The sequence below is a fragment of the Colius striatus genome, chromosome 11 (genome assembly GCF_028858725.1).
Source record: "Colius striatus isolate bColStr4 chromosome 11, bColStr4.1.hap1, whole genome shotgun sequence".
Lineage (NCBI taxonomy): Eukaryota > Metazoa > Chordata > Aves > Coliiformes > Coliidae > Colius > Colius striatus.
The window spans coordinates 10,791,508-10,813,269 of record NC_084769.1 but is presented as its reverse complement, the minus strand read 5'-3'; the positions used below and the strand labels follow the sequence as shown (position 1 = coordinate 10,813,269).

The 21,762-nt window shown below is 45.4% G+C and overlaps 1 protein-coding gene across 2 annotated transcripts; it reads right to left on the bottom strand.

The window, feature by feature from the left end:
• Positions 1–964: 964 nt before the first annotated feature.
• Positions 965–20,965, bottom strand: PARP14 (poly(ADP-ribose) polymerase family member 14). Of its 2 annotated transcripts, XM_062004509.1 has the most exons (18): positions 20,727–20,965; positions 20,503–20,612; positions 20,391–20,424; positions 19,391–19,459; positions 17,372–17,662; positions 15,392–15,628; positions 12,269–14,514; positions 11,037–11,270; positions 10,635–10,856; positions 9,151–9,241; positions 8,081–8,230; positions 7,495–7,557; positions 6,320–6,487; positions 5,200–5,406; positions 4,513–5,100; positions 3,174–3,319; positions 2,520–2,694; positions 965–1,704 (listed from the first exon to the last, which is right to left on the bottom strand). In XM_062004509.1, the coding sequence occupies exons 1-18, from the start codon at positions 20,917–20,919 to the stop codon at positions 1,415–1,417; spliced, it is 5,514 nt and encodes a 1,837-aa protein (XP_061860493.1). In that variant the 5' UTR covers positions 20,920–20,965; the 3' UTR covers positions 965–1,414. The 2 variants fall into 2 exon arrangements, with proteins under 2 accessions (XP_061860493.1, XP_061860494.1); XM_062004510.1 differs by lacking the exon at positions 19,391–19,459.
• Between the last annotated feature and the right edge of the window lie 797 nt (positions 20,966–21,762).

Genomic DNA, 21,762 nt, shown 5'->3' with positions numbered 1-21,762 from the left:
TTAGCAGGGGGTTGGACTGGATGGTCCCTAGAGGTCCTTTCCAGCCCCCACCATTCTGGGATTCTGTTTAAAAGTGAAACCTAGGACATTTGTCCCACATTCCCATATCTCAACTGCAAGCACTAGGAATTCAAGTCAGCATTTTTCAGCAGTGAGAAAGCTTATGTGAATAAAAGCAATAAAGTCCAAAGCAAATGGTTCTAGCACTGTGGGAGAGGGAGGGGGGTGTGAATTAACTGCCTGATGCTTATGGCTCTCCCAAGATACTGAATGGTACAAAAATCACATGATTTCATACCACTGTCTCTAGAAATCTGTCCCTGGGCAATGTTTGTCCTGCAAACATCAACCCTCAGTCAAACTTTAAAGTAACAGCAACCTAACTAACTCTCTACAGCAAGTAGGGGAAAATTTTCTCTTGATCATCCAACCAAGTGTGCAGTCATATCTGATACATTCAGAGAAGCCAAGGGCTTTTAGAACTCAGAGGTGCTACATCATTCTGCTTTTTCACTGGAAGACCTTACAATCCTAAGGCTGCAAAAGGTGTATTTTTTTTCCTATTCCATCAACATGTCACCAGGAAGATAATGCTGCTTTGCTTTTCCCCTCCCACCCCAGACCTCTGAACTGCAGCTTGTTAATCATCAGCCCTTTGAGGGAACCTGTTTATTTGAGCCTTAACAACCCCCAAAACTTCTCGCCGCTTTTCTTTGCCCTATTTATTTCTCTTTAAGCTCACAGGAAGATTGCTATGGCTGGTATATTACAGCAGAAACACATTCTTAGGATTTACATATAGTAACTCGGGCAACTTCTCTACCTTCTGTATATCCTCTTATTAACTGGACAAGAAGGGTTAGTGAAGTAAAGACAAGCACAACCTTCTTTGAGGTTCACTGAAGTTCACTGGTTGATAAACAATGCTAAATGTTCAGAGAGAGGTTTAGACAAACACAACTCATTTGCTTCAATTAGATTGTTTATTGAAAACCACCGTAACATAATTAAAGGATGCAGCCTGTCAGTTGCTGAGTGTAAGAAGCCATCAGAAATGTGACATGGAGTGGTCAGTGGCCTAAAGGAGATCCCTTCCAGCACACTGTCAGTATTCTGCACTTCCTTGTGCAACTAAGAAAACTGTACAGGCTGGAAGGAAAGGCTGACACAGCATAAAGGCTTGAGCTGTAATTTAACAGTGGTTTTCAGAAGAATACTGAGCTCAAGGGTTAAGTAAGTGTAAACAAGCAGTTGAGTTCAGTGCTATCAAAACCAGGCAGAGATTGCTTAAATGTAACCAAGCTTTAGGAAAACAACTTGATACAACTAGTTACTGTTTGTGTGTTTGGTTATGTCTGTGTCTTACACAACAGCATGTCTGAAAGACATCCACCTGTGGCTGCACTCGAAATGCTTAATTAGTGAAAGTGATAAGGTACTCGGGGTAAGCTTGGATGTCATTAAATATGACAAACATGTTGGGCTGGTTCACATCATCAGTTGAACTATCAAACAGATCTGTAGAGTCTGCAGGGTTTTTTGCTGCTGGAGTAATGTCTCCTTTTGTCCCCTGACCATATTCTCCAACCAGCACTCGAGCCAAGTACATATACTTCTTCCCCTGCGCGTCAGGTCTGGAGTAGGTGTCATGGGCAGAGTAGCCGGCGTGAACTGCAAAGTACGTCCCGTTGCCATAGTTTGCAGCTGAAGTTCAAAAAACAGAACAAACCCAAATGTTTGTGAGCTTTTCATGAGCAGTCACCCCTTACCTGCCATCTTCAGAGCCTGTAAATCTCAGCAATTTGGGGGTTTTATTTATAATGGGGGGATGTAGATAAGTGTGTATTAGAGAAGTGTGTCCAGTAGGTCAAAGGAGGTTCTGCTTCCCCTCTACTCTGCCTTGGTGAGGCCTCATCTGGAGTCCTGTGTCCAGTTCTGGGCTACTCAGCGCAAGAGGGACAGGGAACTGCTGGAGAGAGCCCAGCACAGGGCCACCAAGGTGATCAGGGGACTGGAGCATCTTCCTAATGAGGAAAGGCTGAGGGAACTTGGGCTTTTGAGTCTGGAGGAGACTGAGTGGGATCTCATTAATACTTACAAGTATTTAAAAGTTGGGTGTCAGGAGGATGGGACAACACTTTTTTCTCTAGTGTCCAGTGACAGGACAAAGGGTAATGGACATAAGCTGGAACACAGAAAGTTCCACTTAAACATAAGGAAAAACTACTGTAAGGGTGAGGGAGCCCTGGCACAGGCTGCCCTGGGACAGTGTGGAGGCTCCTCCTCTGGAGCTTTCCAAACCCTCCTGGACAGGTTCCTGTGTGACCTGATCTAGGTGAACCTACTTCTGCAGCGGGGTTGGACTGGATGAACTCTAGAGGTCCTTTCCAACCCCCACCATCCTGTGATTGTGTGATATGTAACAAAGCAAATGATCTTGCATATAAAGCAGGAGGATACAGATGGCAAATCAGTCCTGGCCCTACTCAGGAAAAGAGCTGTTCTGAGATTCCCATTACCGTGCTTTCCAGCGTAGCTCCGGTTAAACCCATTGTAGTTAATGATGGCTGATGACTCCTTACTCGTCCCGTGAAACAGAAGCCTCTCGTTATTTCTGCCCCCATTTTTGTTATCCATTTCACGCTTTTTGATTTGGTAGGTCTTCCAAAAATAGGGGTTCTGTATCCTTTCAATCTGCATAGTATCAAAGTAAGACAGAAAGGAAGACAAACAGGAAGCAGGTTACAGCTGTGCAAAACATTCCCGTATCAGCCATTCAATCTGCTTCCAGAATTCTCCCCCCATCTCCAGCACACGTACATCAGCTTGTGCAATGAATTAGTCAAATCACTCCCAACCCAAAATATGACAGAAACACTCCAAGGGAAACAACATAGGAGAGTCTTGCAGGTTTGTGTGTGTGTGCTCTACTGGAGGAAAAGTGATTTCAAGGACAAGCCCTTCCCCTTGGTGCTGAGGAAGCGGCTCCTTCAGAGCTGTTCCAAATACCTCAACTGCAACATTAAACTGATGCTGATTAAAGCTCCTGACAGCCAAAAAAACTTGTCCAACTTGAGAAATCCCAGTGGAATTTGTTTTTCCATCGTTATTAGTATTCTGCATCTCCTGCTATCAAAGCATTTCTGTGCTCAGAAATTATGATATGCTTTTACCTTTTCAATTTTTAAAGACCGACTCGTCTTCATAAACCTCTCCTGCACATCTCTGTATTCTTTTGTTTCTGGTTTTAGGGTCACTATTTTGAGTAGCTGGTTTTGCATATCATCCCAAGTTGAGGGGAGCACTGTTGACTCTTGATCTGCAGAAAAAACATAAACAATTATTTACCTAAATCCTCTGCTTAAAATGTCCTGCTATGAACCCTTCTAAAAGCTCATACTTATGACTGGTGCCTACTGGTCTTTGTCATGCAGGAGTATTCTCTGGCTGTTTTAGCAGAGGATTAGGATGTTGTAGCTTCTAGTTTGCCACTGCACTGTCAATTCACGTGGCTGAATTGGTAGTTCCTAGGCAAATCTGTCCTTCAGATTTGAGAGCCTTTGCAATATTTTCACCAGTAACCTTCCCTTCAAGTTTTCAAGGAGCAAATGCAGGCTTACTGAATAATTAATTCTCATCAGCTAGGAGAGCAAAGTGTCTGAACAGGGAAGGGTTTCATTTAAGAAGTTCAAGAATATACTCTGCATCTAAAAAGCAGAAGTCTTCCCTTTCTTCCCTTCTCTCTAGTATCTAGTATCTCTAGTATCTAGCTGCAGTGTTAAACAGTAACAATGACTAACAATGACTGATGCACACGCTGCAGGCATCCAGCATTAGAGGTTCTCTCAATTTCAAGTGGTACTTTTTTGGTAAGAAAGCAGCAAAACAGTAAAATCTGACAATGCGTGCAGGAGGCATTACTAAAGCATCAGGAGCTGCAGTTACTGAAACCTGTCCAGTTTCACTTTCAAGACTCAAGTGGACAAAAAGGGGGGTTGGACTAGATGATCTCTAAAGGTCCCTTCCAACCCCTACCATTCTATGGTTCTATGAAAAAAATGGTTCCCATTAAGACATAAAATGCACCCCTGTGAAACTGAGCCAAGGCAGGACAAAGACAAATAATACACTGGGAAAAGTCCTGTAAGGATGAGTAAGAAAAAGGTAGCTCCTTATATTGTAAAGGACCAGAAGAAAATGAAGAGGGTACATCTCAAGAATAGAAACAAGCCAAGATCTAGCATGACGACTGCTACAAACATTTAAGCATTGCTACTAAGCCTGTTGAGAACCTCTGAAAGCGTCACCTACAGTTCAAACCAAGTTTTGAGAACTACAGGACTCTCTTATATTCATTTTCCAGTTCAGCTCCATTCTGCATCCTCCAGAAATGGTGCTGCACAAAGGTCTTAGCAGTATTTTGCATTTTCTTACCATTTCTTACTCTTACTAGGCTGGACACAAGCTGGTTTTAAGCGGGGAACATCAGTCTGTCACAATGCTTTTACTTACCTTCGGCTTTATCAACACGTATGATGTCTCTCCGTTTGCCTTGGTCATCCACAGCATACCTTCCTTCTAGATTCACTGTGTGCTTTCTCTCACCAATCACCACTGAAATATCCTTCTGATTTCCCGTTAAAGCGCTTTCCAGGCGCATGTTTGTGAGGCTGTCAAAGGGCACATAGGAATCCCTTTCGAAATATTTCCACTCAACTATGTTTTGGAAGAGTTCTGCTCTAATCTTTTCCTCTTTAGCAGCTTTTACCCTGTGGATCATTTCTCTAATGATTGAGTTTGCATTCCAGACATCTTTGGCAACACCTGAAATTCTAATAGAGTCACCATTCAAAGAAAGGACAATATTTAATTTCTCTTGCAGGTCGTGCAGCTCCTCAGTCTCTGCTTCACCAAACTGCAAGATAGACTCATCTGTGATTTCTGATTCAAACTGTTCCTTTAAAATTGCAGATCTCAACCAGTGTTCAGCTTCTTCCACTTTCTTTTTGTTTTCTCCACAGATCTGCACAACAGCCACTTCGATTTTCTTTTCCAGAACGACTTTGGTTTTTCTCTTTGGTTTCTCAGAGCTCCACAGTGCTACATTGAAATACACAAACAATGTCATTAATAGCTACCCTTGGCAGCTGTGCCTAAAAAGATTGACCTGTGACTTGTACTTAAGTGATGTCTACTTACATGTGAACTTGGAAATTAATTTTTCAACTGCTGTTTTGCCAAGACTTTCTCTTTTCTGCATGCTTGTATGGAACACCTTCAGCAGATGTGGCTGAAAGATGACAACTTTAACAGTTTTCACAGACGGGGTGTAATCCCCTCTTGCAAACTCAGTAACTGCATCTATCATGTTGTCAGCTACCTCAGCTGGATCACGGCCTGCCTCACCTGAAACAAGTTATAAACATTTTGCCTTTAAAAAGCATTAATAACTATGACAAAAGGTTAAAGCATCGTGATCTCTAAAGGTCCCTTCCAACCTCTACTATTCTGTGATTCTATAAGAACAGTTACACCTATTCCCACAATCACTTGGACCACAGACAGGTCAGAAAGAACTACAGACTGTCAACTGAGCAAAGGTTTCCATTTATCAGGAAAAGGGAGGTTTGAGATCACCTTTCCAGCAAAGGGAAAAAATGGAAGTTTACTTTTGTTGACATGGTGACTGATCAGGTTATGATCTAGGCTTGGTTAGCTAACAGGTCACAGGTCTGATGCTCAGTGGCCCAGCACTCAATTCTTTGCTCAGAAAGCAAGGAGTTTTATTCATATCTAGTTTTATTCCTGCAAGAGGTCACTGCAAGCACAAGGCCTACTTCTGGATTCCCTGACTCAAGAGTTTTCTACTGATCTAACTGAACACAACAAGAGAAGAAAGAGGCTTTGATGGTTCACATTCCATCTGCACCAGCTTGCCTGGCGTGGCTGCTAGCCAGAGTTGTATTATCTACTGATTTCAGCAAGGGGGAAGTAACTCCCTGGATATTCTTTGATGAGCTGCCCACACATGTCAGGGTGCTGTGACAAATACTTATGGCTCTCCAGGAAGTATAGACATACCTCTGGATCCCTGTTATCAAGGAAATGATAGAGCACTTGTATGCTTTACATACTACTTGACTGCAACTGAGTGAAGCTTTCTAGGTCTTAGTAAGCTTCTAGTAACAGTTTGAAAGTTTGCAGTTTCTGAATATCTTTCCACCAAAGAATAACCCATCCAAATGAATCAAACCCATCGCTTGATCCCCCAGATCAGCAGAATCACAGGCACTGGACTCATTTCAAGAGGCAGACAGACCTGTTCCAATAGCTGGGAAGGTGACAGAGGTGTACTTCTGTAATTCACACTCCAGAAGCACACCGTGGACTATTGCCTTAATATCACTTTGGGCAACATAATGAATTATTTTCTTGCATGGCAGGTTTCCAGCTTGGGTGGTGATATAGCTCTTGTTACCTTGGGAGCCTGAAATGTTAAGTAGGAGAATATAATCAACCAACAATTATCCACAATACAGATGTCTACTAATCCTCATTAGGAGGTAAGAAATGATGACAGATATGTCCCAGGATAAGCTTCAACTCTCCTCTCACACTGTTCAACTTCCTCTCTCTATTTTCACTGTCAAGGCACAAGGATTCATTTTATGCTTGTAAAATACTTCCTTCATTTGTTGTGTGCACCTTTACTTGTCAAGTTTGCTCTGCAGACTTGGAGAACTTCAGGCAGACCAGTACTACACTCTGTGTTCACACAGACACAAGCATACCATCTACCCTCAGGCTGCCTAGCCTGAATTAGCCTCTTGGCCTGCACAACAGAGGTTTAACCTCTTCTTTCCTCCACATCATTCTTTTCCTTTGGTTGGTCTTCCAAGCTGACCTCCACACCAACACCTTCCCCTCTTTCCTTATTTCGTGGGGTTTTAAACCACATTCTTGCCCCTCCTTACGCCACCATTCACTGTATTTGCTCTTCACTGGCTGAATTTGGTCAACAAATAAATGCCTCTTCTGAGGCAGAAGCCCAGTTTCATTAGTTTTCCCTCTTGGTCACACAGAGTAAAAGCCAACAGCAAGCATTTTCTCCCTCTGGCATGACAAAAGGAGTTGCAGGCAGACAGTTGCCTCTGGTGAGGTGTGGCCTCTCCACTGACATTTCTGCCAACATCATCCTCTGCCCATGGCTCTGTTCGATGTAGACTCGTTTTGTTTTTATCTTGGAAAGCTTTATTGGAATAACAGGATGCAATAATGAATAGATTTAGTTCCTCACATACACCTAGAAACCCTCTCTTCTTAAAGACTTCTTTTTTTCCTTCCTTCATTAGATGTTTTAGAAAGATAGTGTTAGTTGATTAAAACCTGGCGTAATACAGACAGATGTGCAGCAGGCACTAGGAAAGCATCCCAACAGATTCCCTGCAATGCATAAACACCTTCAGGAAGGAGGTCAGAAGTGTTGTACCATACCTAGTTGAGCACATTCATCTTCAACTGCTTTTCCAGCACCCTTCAGAATTGCACTTGAGACACCTGAAATGAAGAGATATATGCGAATCCACTGTTACTACTGTGAATGCCCTTAAAGTCCCATCTGAGGCAGAACTGTGTACCACATAATACCTAAAATATCTCAATCCTGCCAACAGTAAAGCTTATCATTGAAAAGCACCGTTGCCAAAATTTTAGGCTTATGCTTTTCGATTCGAAGGCATGTCTAAAGTACCTAAACAAGCTTCACCGAGGCCAAAACCTCCCTGAGATTTGTCTTCTCCTTTAGCCCAAGAGATGCTCTACAGAAAGATTCTATGAAAAAAAAGTTAAAATGATTAGTTTCTCTTTCTGCAGGAGTCTTGAGCAGGCCCTCCTGTAACACTGATTAACAAGAAAGTTTCAGACACTTCCCAACTGAAACGTTGTACACTAAAAAGTGAAACAGAAGCCACCCTGTGAAACAAAAGGGTTTGAAACATTGAAAAAAACCCACTTCCTGTTCTCCTCCTCCAGCCCTTCCTACCACACCTACTGTTTTCACACATAATACCAACCAAAATACCTTTATTGAGGTTGAAGGTTTGGTTTGTTATGTTTACAATGAGATCTGCCTGTTCTTTGGTAATATCGCCTTCTGCCACCTGGAACACGATGGAGCCAATCGTCATCTCGAGTACAGTCTGTGCTGAGCTTGAAGAGGTACCAGGGAAAGCTGCAGGAAAGACATACAGACCCTGAGCAGAGGGGAGCAGTGAGGTAAGAGATAAAGGCTTAATTCATGGATACAATGCCTACAGAGACCACAGTTTGGCTCCAGAGTGAGCCTGGGAAGAGTACTGCCTGCCATGTTAACCGAGCATCACTCCTCACAGGAGCCTCTGATCAACCTTCCCCTATTCCCATCATTGCCATTCGTGCTGAAATGGCAGAAAACAAATTGCTCTGCTGCATGGTTGGAATACAGACACTCCTTTGTGCCATTTTGCTGTATAAGCCTTTGTGAAACTCCAAAGTAAGAGAGCAGAAAACTTTCTGAGTCTCACTCCCTCGCTCCACTGCCTCTCAAGGTTTTCAGGTAGGTTCTCTGCTGCGTGACAGTAACTTTTCTACACTCTGCAGTTCCTCTCTGTGGGCTGGGTAACACCAAGGATATTTCATGTTGGTTTTGCTGAGCATTTGAACATGGAAAATATTTCAAAGTATGGAATATTCCAAGCAGGGAATCAAAGAGGCCACTTTAAGACGTACAGCCAGGAACTCACCTGCCTTCCCAGGACACAGGAAAGGCACCGACCTGTTCACCATCTAATCAAGAACTGCAGCAACAAAAGAAAAAGCCCTGTTTGTACCTTGGGCACATGATGGCTTATGCTGTCCTCATTTGTAGGGGCAATATCCAGATAAAGAATTGCAGGTTGTTTGATTGGTTTTTTTCTTAGCGTCTCCAACCACTGTTTCAGACAGCCTGGAAATATTACACACTGCCTTTAGAGCAGCCACTTCAACTGTTACTTGGACTTTGGGGATGACATGCTCACCAAAAAAATACCTACACTTCCAGAATGAATGGGTTCCCTGTAACACTGCAAAGAATCAGAACTCCACTAGGCACACAGCTTCTGAGAAGCTTACCTGCAGCTTGGCTGGCCTCGCTTGGAGAGCTTTTCTGTGCTTTAGCATCTACAGTATTTCTTGATCTGTTCTCGAATTCATTGGAAAATTCCTAAAGAAGGAAATGACAATCAACCCCTGTTGAAGTCTTTAGGTTACACAGCAGAAATAAAGGCCTGGAAAGTACAGTTAACCCCCTCATCTAGAAAGAGCTTAACACAAGTGACTTCAGACCATTTGCCATAGTGCTGATGGCAAGTCTTGTTGCTGGAGAGCAAAGTTATTCAGTGTGGGCAACAGATTGAATTAACAACTAAGTCAAAGTCCTAGTTGCCATTCCAGAGGGATGCATTAACAGATGGCACCCTTGCACTGAGGGACTAGTTTACATTCTAAGCCAAGTCCTGTAGCTAGTGCCACCCTCCTGCATGCACAAGGCTTTAGCTCAGGCTTTAGCACAGCTGGCTTCATGTTCAGCCTTTCAAAATCATAGATTCACAGAATCACAGAATGGTAGGGGTTGGAAGGGACCTTCAAAGATCATCCAGTCCATCTCCCTGCAGAAGCAGGTCCACCTAGATCAGGTCACACAGGAACGTGTCCAGGCAGGTCTTGAAGACCTCCAAGGAAGGAGCCTCCACACGCTCCTTGGGCAGCCTGTGCCAGGGCTCCCTCACCTCAACAGTGAGAGAGTTTTTCCTTTAGATGGAACTTTTTGTGTTCCAGCTTCATCTCATTACCCCTTGTTCTGTCACTAGATACCACAGAAAAAAAGTGATGCCCCAACCTCCTGACACCCACCACTTATATACTTGTAAGTATTAGACACCTTCCTCAGTCTCCTCTCCTCCTGACTAAACAGCCCCAGTTCCCGCAGCCTTTCCTCATAAGGAAGATGCTCCAGTCCCCTGATGAAAACACATTAGCTACTGCACAAAACAGCAGACAGAAACAGATGCAGAAACACTTCTCTGGATATTCATTCACAACGTCTGAAAAGAGCAACTTGAGCCTAGATATAGAAAACTGATGCTAACATCATAGTGTAGAAAGGGAGATGCAGAAGAGCGATGTGGTTCTACTGCAGGAGTTTACCAGCAGAGCAATCCTAGAATAATTATTCTTCCTAAAAACACTCCAGTGAAGCACTCCTTTCTCCAATACTGAAGTCACCTATGCAGAATTTGCAGTAAATTTATCTGCAAGCAAGTCCTATGTGTTGAAGGATTAAGTGAGTTCATGAGATAAAGCATAATTATGCTTTTGTCTGCATTACTGCCAGGGAAAAGAAAAGGACAGGGAAGGAACAGGGCTGTACAGGGCAGGCAGGTCACCATGAGGGGTAGAACCAAAAGAATGTTCAGTACAGACAAGAGAGGTTATCAGCCAACCTAGTACAAACAAAAGCACCCTGGGGGTTCTTCAGAGATCATCACCCAGCCCAAGTATCATGAGATAGACCCAAATAAACCAGCAGGGACAAAAAAATCCTGTGGTTAACTCACCTGTATATTAGCTGTGTCTTTTGGATGCAACAGAAAGTGAACTTCCTCGAGAGAATTTACTCTGTTTTTACTACTGAATTCAAACACCTTGTCAAACAGTAACTTAGCAACAACAGACTTTGGGTATCCTAAATTCCCTGTCCCAATCGCTGGGAAAGTGATGGACTTGGAGGAGAGTTCCTTGGCAGTCTCCAGGCACCTTGTGATGACGTTGCCCAGGACCTGTAAAGCACAATTCTTTTCTCAGTCACTGAAAGTACATTTTTTCCCCCCCAGTATGTGCAATGTAGCCCTTCCCCTAAGATACAACAACTGCATATATCACAAGGAATACATGAGTCAATGAGGGATCAGCACTAAACCCACTATAAAGCCTAGTCAGCAAATAAAAGCCCTTTATACCTTTGAACACGGGCGTTTCTGGGACCATGCGGGTAGGACGGCGTGAAGCACAACGCTGCAACCCAGATTGTAACCCTTTGTTCTCAGCACAGATCCTTCTGTAGGTGTTTTGCCTTGGGCTGCTTCTTTTAAGCCTGTCTGAAGCATTGGCCCTGCCTTGCTCAGCAAAGCTTTAGCGAGTGGCCCGTTACCGAGCTGGAGATCTCCGGCGACAGTGATGACAACAATGTCTGTCTGAAAGACACACAAGCAAAAACTCTGCCTTGTGAACATCACATTGAAACTTTGCCTTAATTAATCAAATACAGCCTGCCTGCTGATTTACAGAGTACATTTTTGGGGCAGCAACCTGAAAGTGAACGATGTTTTGGAATAGACCAAAAGTTACGTTCAATTTTAACGTCGTGAGCCTGCCTGAAGCAAGACAAAAGCTGAGCCAACAGTGAAATTCATTTCAGCCCAACGGGAGAAAGTTAAAACCCTGCATTCCTGGCCTACTCCTACTTCCATTTGAAAAACACTTCTGCATGTTCATTCCCCAGGAGCTCGCAGACCAAAGATCTGTGTTCACTGAGGCAAGCGGGACTTCCCAAGCATGGCTGGCCTGGAGCAAAAGAGGAAGCTGAGGACAAACGAGACTGGAGGAAAGCTAAGGAGAAAGAAGTGAGCAAAGCAGGAACTGGTCAGGGAGAGAAATACAAAGGGCTATGAAAATTGTGTCAAGCATTATATTCAGCTCCTGAGGAAGGACCTCTACACACATTTTTAACGTATATTCTGCCCCTGCCAACTGGAGGAGCTGTATGTACAAGCTATGGGAGGTATCCACTGCTGAAAGGGGTTCCTGGCCACTACAGAAAGGCTTCCAGAACTGGTGATCCCAGTAAAGTAGCTATCAGCCAGCTAAACAGCAACTGGAAATCAGTTACTGAAGGAGCAAATCAGAAACGCAGAGGCAGCTGCAAGCTTCATGCCAGTGTCCACCAGGATTTTGTCAGCAGGTGACAAAATGCAACGCTGCCCAGCCAGCCCCATCTGTTGTGTAAGACAATCATCCAATAGCAATTCTTGCTATCAGCAGTGACAGCCACAACCAGTAACACATCAAAACATGTTACGTTGTGAATTACAAGCGACGGTCAAAGGCTGGTTGTCCTTTGGTTTCATGGTGATGTTTGTGTGAAATATCAAAACACTTGATATTTTAAAAGCAGAAAATCTAAAAGACTTACTGTAGCATCTTCAATGCTTCCTTGTCTCAGCATGATGTCAAGGCCTTCCTCAGTTGTTACCAAAGGGAAGTGCTTGTTATTTTGGAATATTTTGCTTTTCCTAGGCTGATGAGCTGGACTGATTTGCTGAAGTGATCTGCTGGAAGGTGAATAATCTGAAAACACTTCTGTCAGTGCCTTGCTGAAAGCCTGAATGTTATCCTCTGAAATACCCACGAGATGAACCTCCTTCAAGCTGCTGTCCCCCATGGATTTTTGCAAGGTCTCCTTGATGGAAGACACAATTGAATATGTACACAGCTCCAGCGGGAAGCCAAATATCCCCCCACTTATGGCAGGAAGAGCTATGGAACTGTGATTAAATGCTTCAGCTAGCTGCAGACTTTTCTTCACTGCCTTTTTCAACAAGTCCTCACACTGTTTTGCTGCTTCTTTCCTCCACCTGGGCCCAACAGCATGAACGACATTCTTGCAGGGGAGCTTCCCGGCGCCCGTGATAACCGCACACCCAGGCTGTAAACTCCCCTTCTTCCTCACCAGCTCATCACACTCCTCTTGCAGCTCCGGGCCAGCTGCTTTCAGCAGTGCTTCAGCAAGGCCACCAATGTGTTTCAAATCTTCATTAGATGGATTTACCACCACATCAGTGGGGTAATTACACAAGTTACCTTTATACACCGCTACGACAATTCCACCTATGGTCACCTGCTGACAGGGTTTGGCTGTGTTACTACGTTCTTCCAGCTGTTCTTCCAGCTCTTCCTCCAGCCTGACCAGACACTTAAACTCTTGTTTTGCAGTGGCAGCATAAAAGGGTTCTCGCTCTTTGAAGCAGGATTTGGCTCCTGGCTCTTTCATTTCCATCCGTGTATAATGCAAGGCAGACAGAGCTTGCTCAACTGTGGCAACTCCTTTCAGCACTTCTCTCCTCGGCCCACTCAGGGTTATAACTCCACTTTTATTCTGTGTGCTGAAGTCAACTTTCACACCTTTACTCTGCAAGTCACTCCAAACGTTGGCCTTCTCTTTCTCAAAAAACATCACGACCACCATGGGCTTCCCTTCGATGACCTTTTGTACCTGGGTGTTTTCATTTATAAAGTTAGAAAGCTCCCCGTAAGCTTTTGCTACCGCTTGAGAATAACCAGCAACAATGACCTGCCGCCCTGCCCGAGTCACTGTTATGGTACCATTAGAGCAGACTTGCTTGGTGAGCACACCCCATTCTTTCTTCTGCAGGACTGACTCATCCTCCAAAGCAATGCTTTTGTAGTCCAGTCCCGTCTTTACTGCTTCTTCAGCTTTCATGAGCTCTTCAGGTGTACTCCCTTTTAAGATAATAGCTCCTGTGCCAAGCTCATAAAAGGCACTGATTTGTTTTGACAAAAACAGGCTCTGTGACAGGGTTTCATTATCAACATACTCCAAAAACTGGAAAATATACACGTTGATATTAAGTGTTTTCTTGACCATCTTGCGGACACCATCTAGTATCTCGCCTTTTACTCTGTAAACTTCCTCGGGCAGCCCACACAGCTCAACTACCTTCTGCAAATTATTGTAAGTTACCTTTAGGGCTGGGAACTCTGTACTAATTTTTCCTTCAACATCAGTGCTCTGTAAAATTGCATACTCCCCTGGAGTTATTGCCACCTTTTCTTGAGTTCTTTGCTTTTCTCTTTCAATTTCTCTGGTGGCCTTTTCTATTAGGTCCTTCAGTTCTTGTTCAACGTTCTTCACAACTTCTTTTTCACCCACTAAAACAACTAAATCCTTGGACATACATGGCACTATCAGCACTTCATCGTGGGTGAAGCTGTTTTTTATGGCCTCCCACACCTCTGCACTCACTTGACATGGAATGGCTTTGTACTTCGAGATGCTATGTGCAAATGCAGTGGAAACGTTCTCCTTCCAACCCTTGATCAATCGAGATACCGATCTCTTCTTCTCAGACAAATTAGCTGAAGGATGCAAAGTAACTTTTGGGTTTGAACACTGGGGTTCAGGCCACTTCAGCACACAATTACAGCTCATCATTTCACAATTTATTGCCTCCATCAGCCAATTACTTCTCTTTAAGTAATGCCAGATATAAGGATCCACAGCCACTGTAACTGGATCTGGCTTCTTTATCTGTGGCCCTTCCTTCCCATACAGAGCTACTCCCAGCGAGACGTAGTAAGGATAGACAGAGATTGGTGTTTGGTCCAATGTATGTTGCTTTGCCAAGATATTGGTTAAATCTAAAATGAAGAACAAGAACCCAAGAAATTAATGCTGGCACTTCAAAGCAAAGATCTTCTGGGGCTTTTGAAATCTCTTTGTTTTCCACGTAACAACTTCATGCCTGACAATAGTTTTATGTTATTTCTCCCTTCTTCCCAGATAGAAATCATTCCAAATTACTGAAGAGTTACTGGTTTTAAATAGCAAAAACTAAAGTAGAGAGAGCTAGTTAAGAACCAATGCTGCCCACTTTCAGGAAGAGGTATGCACAGCACTGTCTCTGCCTCCATTTCCCTTATATGGGAGGTTGGACTAGATGATCTCTAAAGGTCCCTTCCAACCCCTACCATTCTATGATTCTATGATATGCTGCACTTAAGTGCCCAACTCAGCAGTTGCCTGGGCTGTTTCTCAACAGTATTAAATCACAGCTCCTCCATTTACCCCTAAAGTAGTATCTGTTTTTCTACAGCTTCCCTTCAGCTCTTTCCTTCACTTGCAACGCCTCCAGTTTTGCCTTGTCCTCCACCTTCCCCACATACACATGTCACTGGCTGAACAAGCCACGGCACCTCCTCCCTGGCCAAAAATGTGTCCTCAGAGAAGACAGACAGCACACATGGCCTCAGGGCAGCTGGTGCGGGGCTGTGCTTTCTCTGTTGAACTCAAACTGCAACCCGTGACATAAACTGTGTGTAAAAAGGAAACAATTCTATGCCTCATGCCCACTTGGTCCAAAACTTAAGCTTGCACTCCAGCTGAGAAAGACCTGCTGACAAAGCACCAGACCTGCTGTTTGATGAGGGCAAATCAGGTATTTCTCTAGAAAACCCACACTTTGATCTTGAAGTGAATGGACCTCAAAGAAATAAGGGCTTCCTTCTTCTGCATTACCTTTATGGTTACTGAAGGTAATGATGGCTGCATCTTCATTGGGCAGCTGCTGAACATCCACCACCTGAGCATTTCCATTCTTCTTATTTTCAAAGTAGAAGGTTATAAAGTCATTGGATGTGTTGGGTGGTATATTTTCTGCCCTAATACTTTTTGTTGGCTCCAGGCACCATGCTGTAATACTTTGTTGCCTTGCTCTGTGGTTTTGATTAAGCTTTTCAGCAAACTCCTCTGCAACTAGAAAGAGAAAGGAGGAGAAAAAAAGAATACAAACCAAACAAGATCCAACTAGTAGCTTGCTTTTCTACTATGATGGCAGCAGACTATGTGCACCAACCAAAACACCGAATTACAAAGCAACAATCAACTCAGAGGTGCCCACAGAGCTACTTCCTTCCACACATTCTGTATCTGTCACTGAGTATTCACCACATGGTTGATCACAATTGTTGACTACAGCCACTACAGCCAGAATTTGTCACTGGTTTTCCTACTGGATAGCACTGGGTCTTCTTAACCTCAAAAAGAAAATAAGGTTTATTTTTGGGCTATGGCTTTATACACAACTAAGTACCCTCAGCAAGTTCCCTGATGACACCAAACTGGGAGGACTGGTTGATTCCCCAGAGGCTGTGCTGCCATTCAACGGGATCTCGACCGGCTTGAGAGTTGGGCAGAGAGGAACCTCATGAGGTTCAACAAGGACAAGTGCAGAGTCCTGTGTCTGGGAAGGAACAATCCCATGCACCAGTACAGGCTGGGGGTTAAACTGATGAAGAGCAGCTCTGCAGAGAGAGACCTGGGAGTGCTGATTGATAATAAACTAAACATGAGCCAGCAATGTGCCCTCGTGGCCAAGAAGGCCAATGGCATCCTGGAATGCATCAAGAAGAGTGTGGGCAGCAGGTCAAGGGAGGTTCTGCTCCCTCTCTACTCTGCCCTGGTGAGGCCTCATCAGGAGTCCTGTGTCCAGTTCTGGGCTCCTGAGCTCAAGAGGGACAGAGAACTGCTGGAGACAGTCCAGCACAGGGCCACCAAGATGATCAGGAGTCTGGAACATCTTTCATACGAGGAAAGGCTGCGGGAACTGGGGCTGTTTAGTCTGGAGAAGAGGAGACTGAGGGGAGATCTTATTAACATCTACATATATCTAAAGGGTGGGTGTCAGGAGGTTGGGACATCACTTTTTTCTATAGTATCTAGCAACAGGACAAGGGGTAATGGGATGAAGCTGGAACACAAAAAGTACTACTAAAATATAAGAAAAAACTCTTTCACTGTTGAGGATGAGGGAGCCCTGGCACAGGCTGCCCAGAGAGGTTGTGGAGGCTCCTTCCTTGGAGGTCTTCAAGACCCGTCTGGACATGTTCCTATGTGATCTGATCTAGGTGACCCTGCTTCTGCAGGGGGGTTGGACTAGATGATCTCTAAAGGTCCCTTCCAACCCCTACCATTCTATGATTCTATGATTCCAAGTCAGCAGTTCAGACTCACATTCTTTCAGTTTTACCATAAGCATATTCTATTTTGGGGTATTTTTCCTCCCATTACCATCACAGTAAAAGATACTCAAGTCACTTTCAGATCTATCAGGCAAACACAACCCACTTTTTCAAGTATCTACTTATTTCCTAAAGACTATGCCAAAAGTTTGGGATCGGGACACGATATGAGAGGCAAACAATTGCTGACTTCTACAGCAGAAAACCTCTGTGCCTTCTCAGACTAAAACCTCTGGTTTAGTTACACCATGGACTAGTCACAACTGTAAGATTTCTAAGCAACTTCATTCTTACGTATTACCAGTAATCTAGGTATTCCCACAAAGTTCATTCAAAGTGGCATAACTTGTTTTCACCACCTTCTACCTTCTAAAGAGATTTACAGTGTTTCCACACAGAAGTCAGAATTTTCTCTTTTGTCCTCCCTCCAACACACACAAGTAGCTCATGAGACAGATCCACCACTCTGCCTCCTTACCGATATTTCCAGTGAAAGTAACTACAGCAGAACGTATCTCGGGTATTATTTCCACGGTGAAGTCACCATCATCTGCTGACAAGCCACTGATATTCTCCACCAGCAGAATTAACATGCAGTCTTTCATTGTCTCCTGCACGTTTTGAAGCACAACTGAAGTGCAAGGTGGGGATCCTTGAGAGTCCTCCCCCCGGCACAGCTCCTCCTTGCGAGTCTCTGCTTGCAAGGGCTTCACAGACTCAGTAGTTTTCTTCACTGAGTGATGCTTCTTTTGCACAACTTCCTGGGCATCTAGTTCCACAGGGAAAAACAAAGAAAGGTCTTGCCTCCTGCCACAGCAGAGCAATTTGTTAAATGACACTTTTAAACATTTGGCCAGCCACATTTTCTTCATGTCACAGAAGACAAAACTACAGCAACAGGTAGGGTCAGGATAAAAGCTACTCAACGATCTGCACGTCCCCAAATGAAAAAGGTCTTGTTTTGAGTTAAGTGCATTCATACTGCCCCTTCTACTAAGTCCTTTCTACTGCCCTCAGTGCAAGAAACCCTCCTCCAGCTTAGTAACATCTAATCATCAGCAAACAAAGAAAGGGCTTTCCATCTTGCTTAAGAACTTAACAAATATTTAACTGCTAACTATTTAAATATATTTGGCTATGTTAAATATTTAACTGTATGTAACCATTTCTCCTACACAAATAGTTTCTCCTTTTTCCATATATCTGTCAAACACTCACAAGCAGCCAACAGCACTTTACATCTTACAAATACATAATATTTACTACCTATTTCCTCTCAGTCTCCAAACATTCAGCAACTGAAATTAACATGAAAGAAAACACAAAGTAATATTTATCATTATGACTACTGTATTTCTTCAATTAATAATGTTATTGTTTGTTATTCCTGTTATTATAAACACTGTCAGAAACCCACGTGTGCATTGGGCAGACAGGCACGTTTGCTCCTCTTCCATCCCGTCTCTCTTTGGGAATAACACACCATTTCAGCTGAAGCAATGCCCACAACAAATCCAGCACCAGCAAAGGCTGGTTTCTAAAAGGGAGCTTTAGTAGATTTGGTCACCCCTTCCTCATCCTTAAAAGATGATGATCATTTGCTGATCCATTCTGATACAGGACTTGATGCTCCCCCCCCTCCCCGACTTCTTTTTAAAGTGTATTTGCACAATTTCATCTTCTATTTCCTCCCCAGGGTAAGTGGTTACTACTGTGACAGATTTCCTGAAGGCTGCTTTTTCTGCTTCTCATTTCCCACATGGTTCTGAAATAAGGGATCACACCCTAATGCCTTAGGCAAAAGATAAGAAAACTAAAATCCAAGCTTATTATCTTCCCAGCTTTCCCATCACCTTTTGTTCAGAGCACGAGTAAGATCAGGGGAAAAGTACAGGCAAATAAACAATAATTCCCAAATCCCAAACAAGCTGAGTGTGTCACTAGCATGACCTGGGTATCAACAGGTGAGGAGAAAAGGTTTCCATTCATCACCAGGCAAGGATGGCAGAAGTATGGGCTACGAAAGCTTCTTCACAAATCCACCATGAAGGGAGTCACTGCGCTCGTGCCTACGTGTCATTTACAGTTGCAGCCATTGCTGTGGGTCACCATGGGCTTACAGGTGCTGGGGGCCACAGGAGCTGCAGTGTACCTGGGCTACACAGCTACTGATGTTCTCCCATAGGTTGCCCCAGTGGGGCTCACAGCAGCTGGAGAGCTCTGGGTAGAGGCAGCCTTACCCAGAACAAAGTTCAGCATGCACTGCACACTCCCCCTAAGGAGCTGACCTGTCTGAGGCGGTTGGTGAAGTGGGGAGTTTGCTAAAGGGACTCATACAAAGAAAAAGATCTGTTTATTTTAGCTGGAGATCATGATTTCAACACTACATTAGACACAGATCAGGAGCCAACCAGATGACCAGAGCACTACTGCAGCACAGAGTTCAATGAAAGTCAATGAAGAAAAAATATACTGCTTGATAACACATCACACTTACCTGTCTTACCAGTGCACATAGAAGTCTCTCTATTCTGGCAACTGGAAAGAGGTACTTGAGATTCATTAACTAGAGATAAATGACAATGATTTCTCAGCTGCTGGGTACTTCAAGAACAAAAAAGATCATGCTCCTCCAGATTCAGGAGATAACAGTTTGATTTTAGTTTCATTTGACACTGCCAGAATCACAGGCTTCCATCTATTCCTTACTTTAAACCACATGTTAAACGTGGTTACAGAAACACTCTTTAAGCTTGAGAAACATCGGCTATAACACTAAAAAACCAACTAGCAGTCAGTCATGCTGCATGAACCGCCGTGAGCAGGCACTGCTGCACTGTCCTCATAAAAAACCTGTCCCATCGAACAAGAGATCTGCCAAAGACAATCCCTCTGGAGGGAATTGCCTTTAGAAGCCAGGTACCTCTCTAAAAGCCCCTCTCGTGATGTACTCTGACCCTGCAGCGCTCCTCTACCCGCTAGTTTAAAATCGCAGACAAATGAGAGGACAGAAGATAACGGGCGCATCTGCCAGGCTGGTTTGCCAGTCTGCGCTCTCTGTCTTCACTCCTGCCCTGCCCTCCGTTGGCACAAGCAAGCAATTCCCATGTAGAGGTAAGCAGCTATGTGCGATTAGCAAACTCTGGCCCGCAGGGAGAATGCTTACGGTGTCAGCTGGAGCTGCAACACAAACTGCATCGGAAGTTAGCTCCTACAGCTCTCGCTTAATACTTGAGCGCCGTGCTTTACAAATTAAACTAATCTTGTGGTTTAGTTTAATTTGTAAAGTTTGGTTTAGTTTAATTTGTAATCTTGTGGTTAACAACCACGAAGGGGTGCAGGGGGTGGGGTGAGGGTGGAGGGGTGGGGAGGGAGCCACAGCAGAGCAGGGCAGGCGGCTCGGTCACCGCTTCCTGCCGCCTCCCCGCGGCCCCCGTCCGCCCCCTCCGGGCCCGCGCCCGGCTGCGGAGCCCCGCAGCGCCACACGCACAGCTCACCTGGCGCCTCGGCCCCGGCGGCCCGGCCCGCCTCCTGCAAGCGGAAGGGAGAGCGGTTACCCGCGGCCCCGCTCGCCCCTCGCCCCCCGCCCCTCGCCCCCCGCCGCCTCACCTCCGCGGGGCCGCCGGCCCCCGCCGACAGCTCGGTGACGAGCAGCGACAGCCGCCCTCTCGGCTCCCAGTCCAGCTCATGGCACTGCCGCTCGAGCACCCGCTGCCTCACTGCCAACGACACACATCGCTGAGGGCTGGGAGGGGAAGGAGCCGGCCGCCCCTAGTCCCTCCCGAGACGCGGGCCCCGGCCCCGCCGCCCCTCACCGCCGCCCCGGCGCTCACCCTCCGGCCGGCTGAAGCAGATGAGGAGGTGCCCGGGGCTGGGGCCGGCCCGCAGCTCGCACTCGCCGCCGCCCGAGCGCTTCTGGCTCTGGAAGTAGCAGAGCAGCTTCTTCCTGAGGGCAGGCGGCGGCTCGGCGGGGCCCCAGTCGCCCCCCAGGAGCAGCGGGAAGGAGCCCGACGGCTGCTCGGCCATAGCTGCCCCGACGCTCCCCTTTCGCTTTCGTTTCCCGTCCCGGCGGGGAGGGGAGGAGAGGGACGGCCCCCGCGGCCTTTCCCCACCCCCCAGATAGGGTCGGCCGGAGGCCCCGTTCCCCCCCTGCCTGCGCCGCCGCAGGGCGAGCGGGACGCGGCCCGGCCGCCCCCGGAGGGCCCCGCGGGCACACGGCCCGCTCTGCGCCGGGCACTGTCCGCGTAGCGGGGTGTCCCGCAAGCACCGGGCTCTGCAAACGCTTTCAGTGCCTGAGCTTGCCCTTGAGGTGATAAAGACCTCGCTCTTGTGCGCTAAGCTTTCAAATCAAGTCGTGACACAAAGTAAAATTACCCGTTTCCACCATTCTCTGTCAGAAGTAACTGCAAGATTGTACAGAAAGAATATTTTCCTCGGACCAACGTGTCAGCTACATGATTTCAGACAGGTGTTCAGGACCTCCCCTCACAAAGGTTACAGTTTCCAAATGTTTCCTGATGAATATTTTACTACTGCGCCCTCACATGAGACTTGGAAATAGCCGATCAATTGAACAAATTATTCTCCATAACTAAGTTTCTTGGTGATTAACAAATCTTTTCTTTCCTACTGCTCTCAGCAGTTGGCCCAGGTACACACTCTCCTCCCTTACTGTAACCCAGGCAGAACTGCAGATCGGGTACATTTATTCCTGAACTGCACAGCTGTGATTTGAAATGGAAGGTCTGTACAGATGATGATAGGCTAAAGGCTTGGGAGCTTTCATCGACAGCAGGACTCTTGTGGCAAAACTCAAGCCTGCGAAAGTTCACCCTGGATAAAATGGGACCTACTGAATGATCAAGAAGG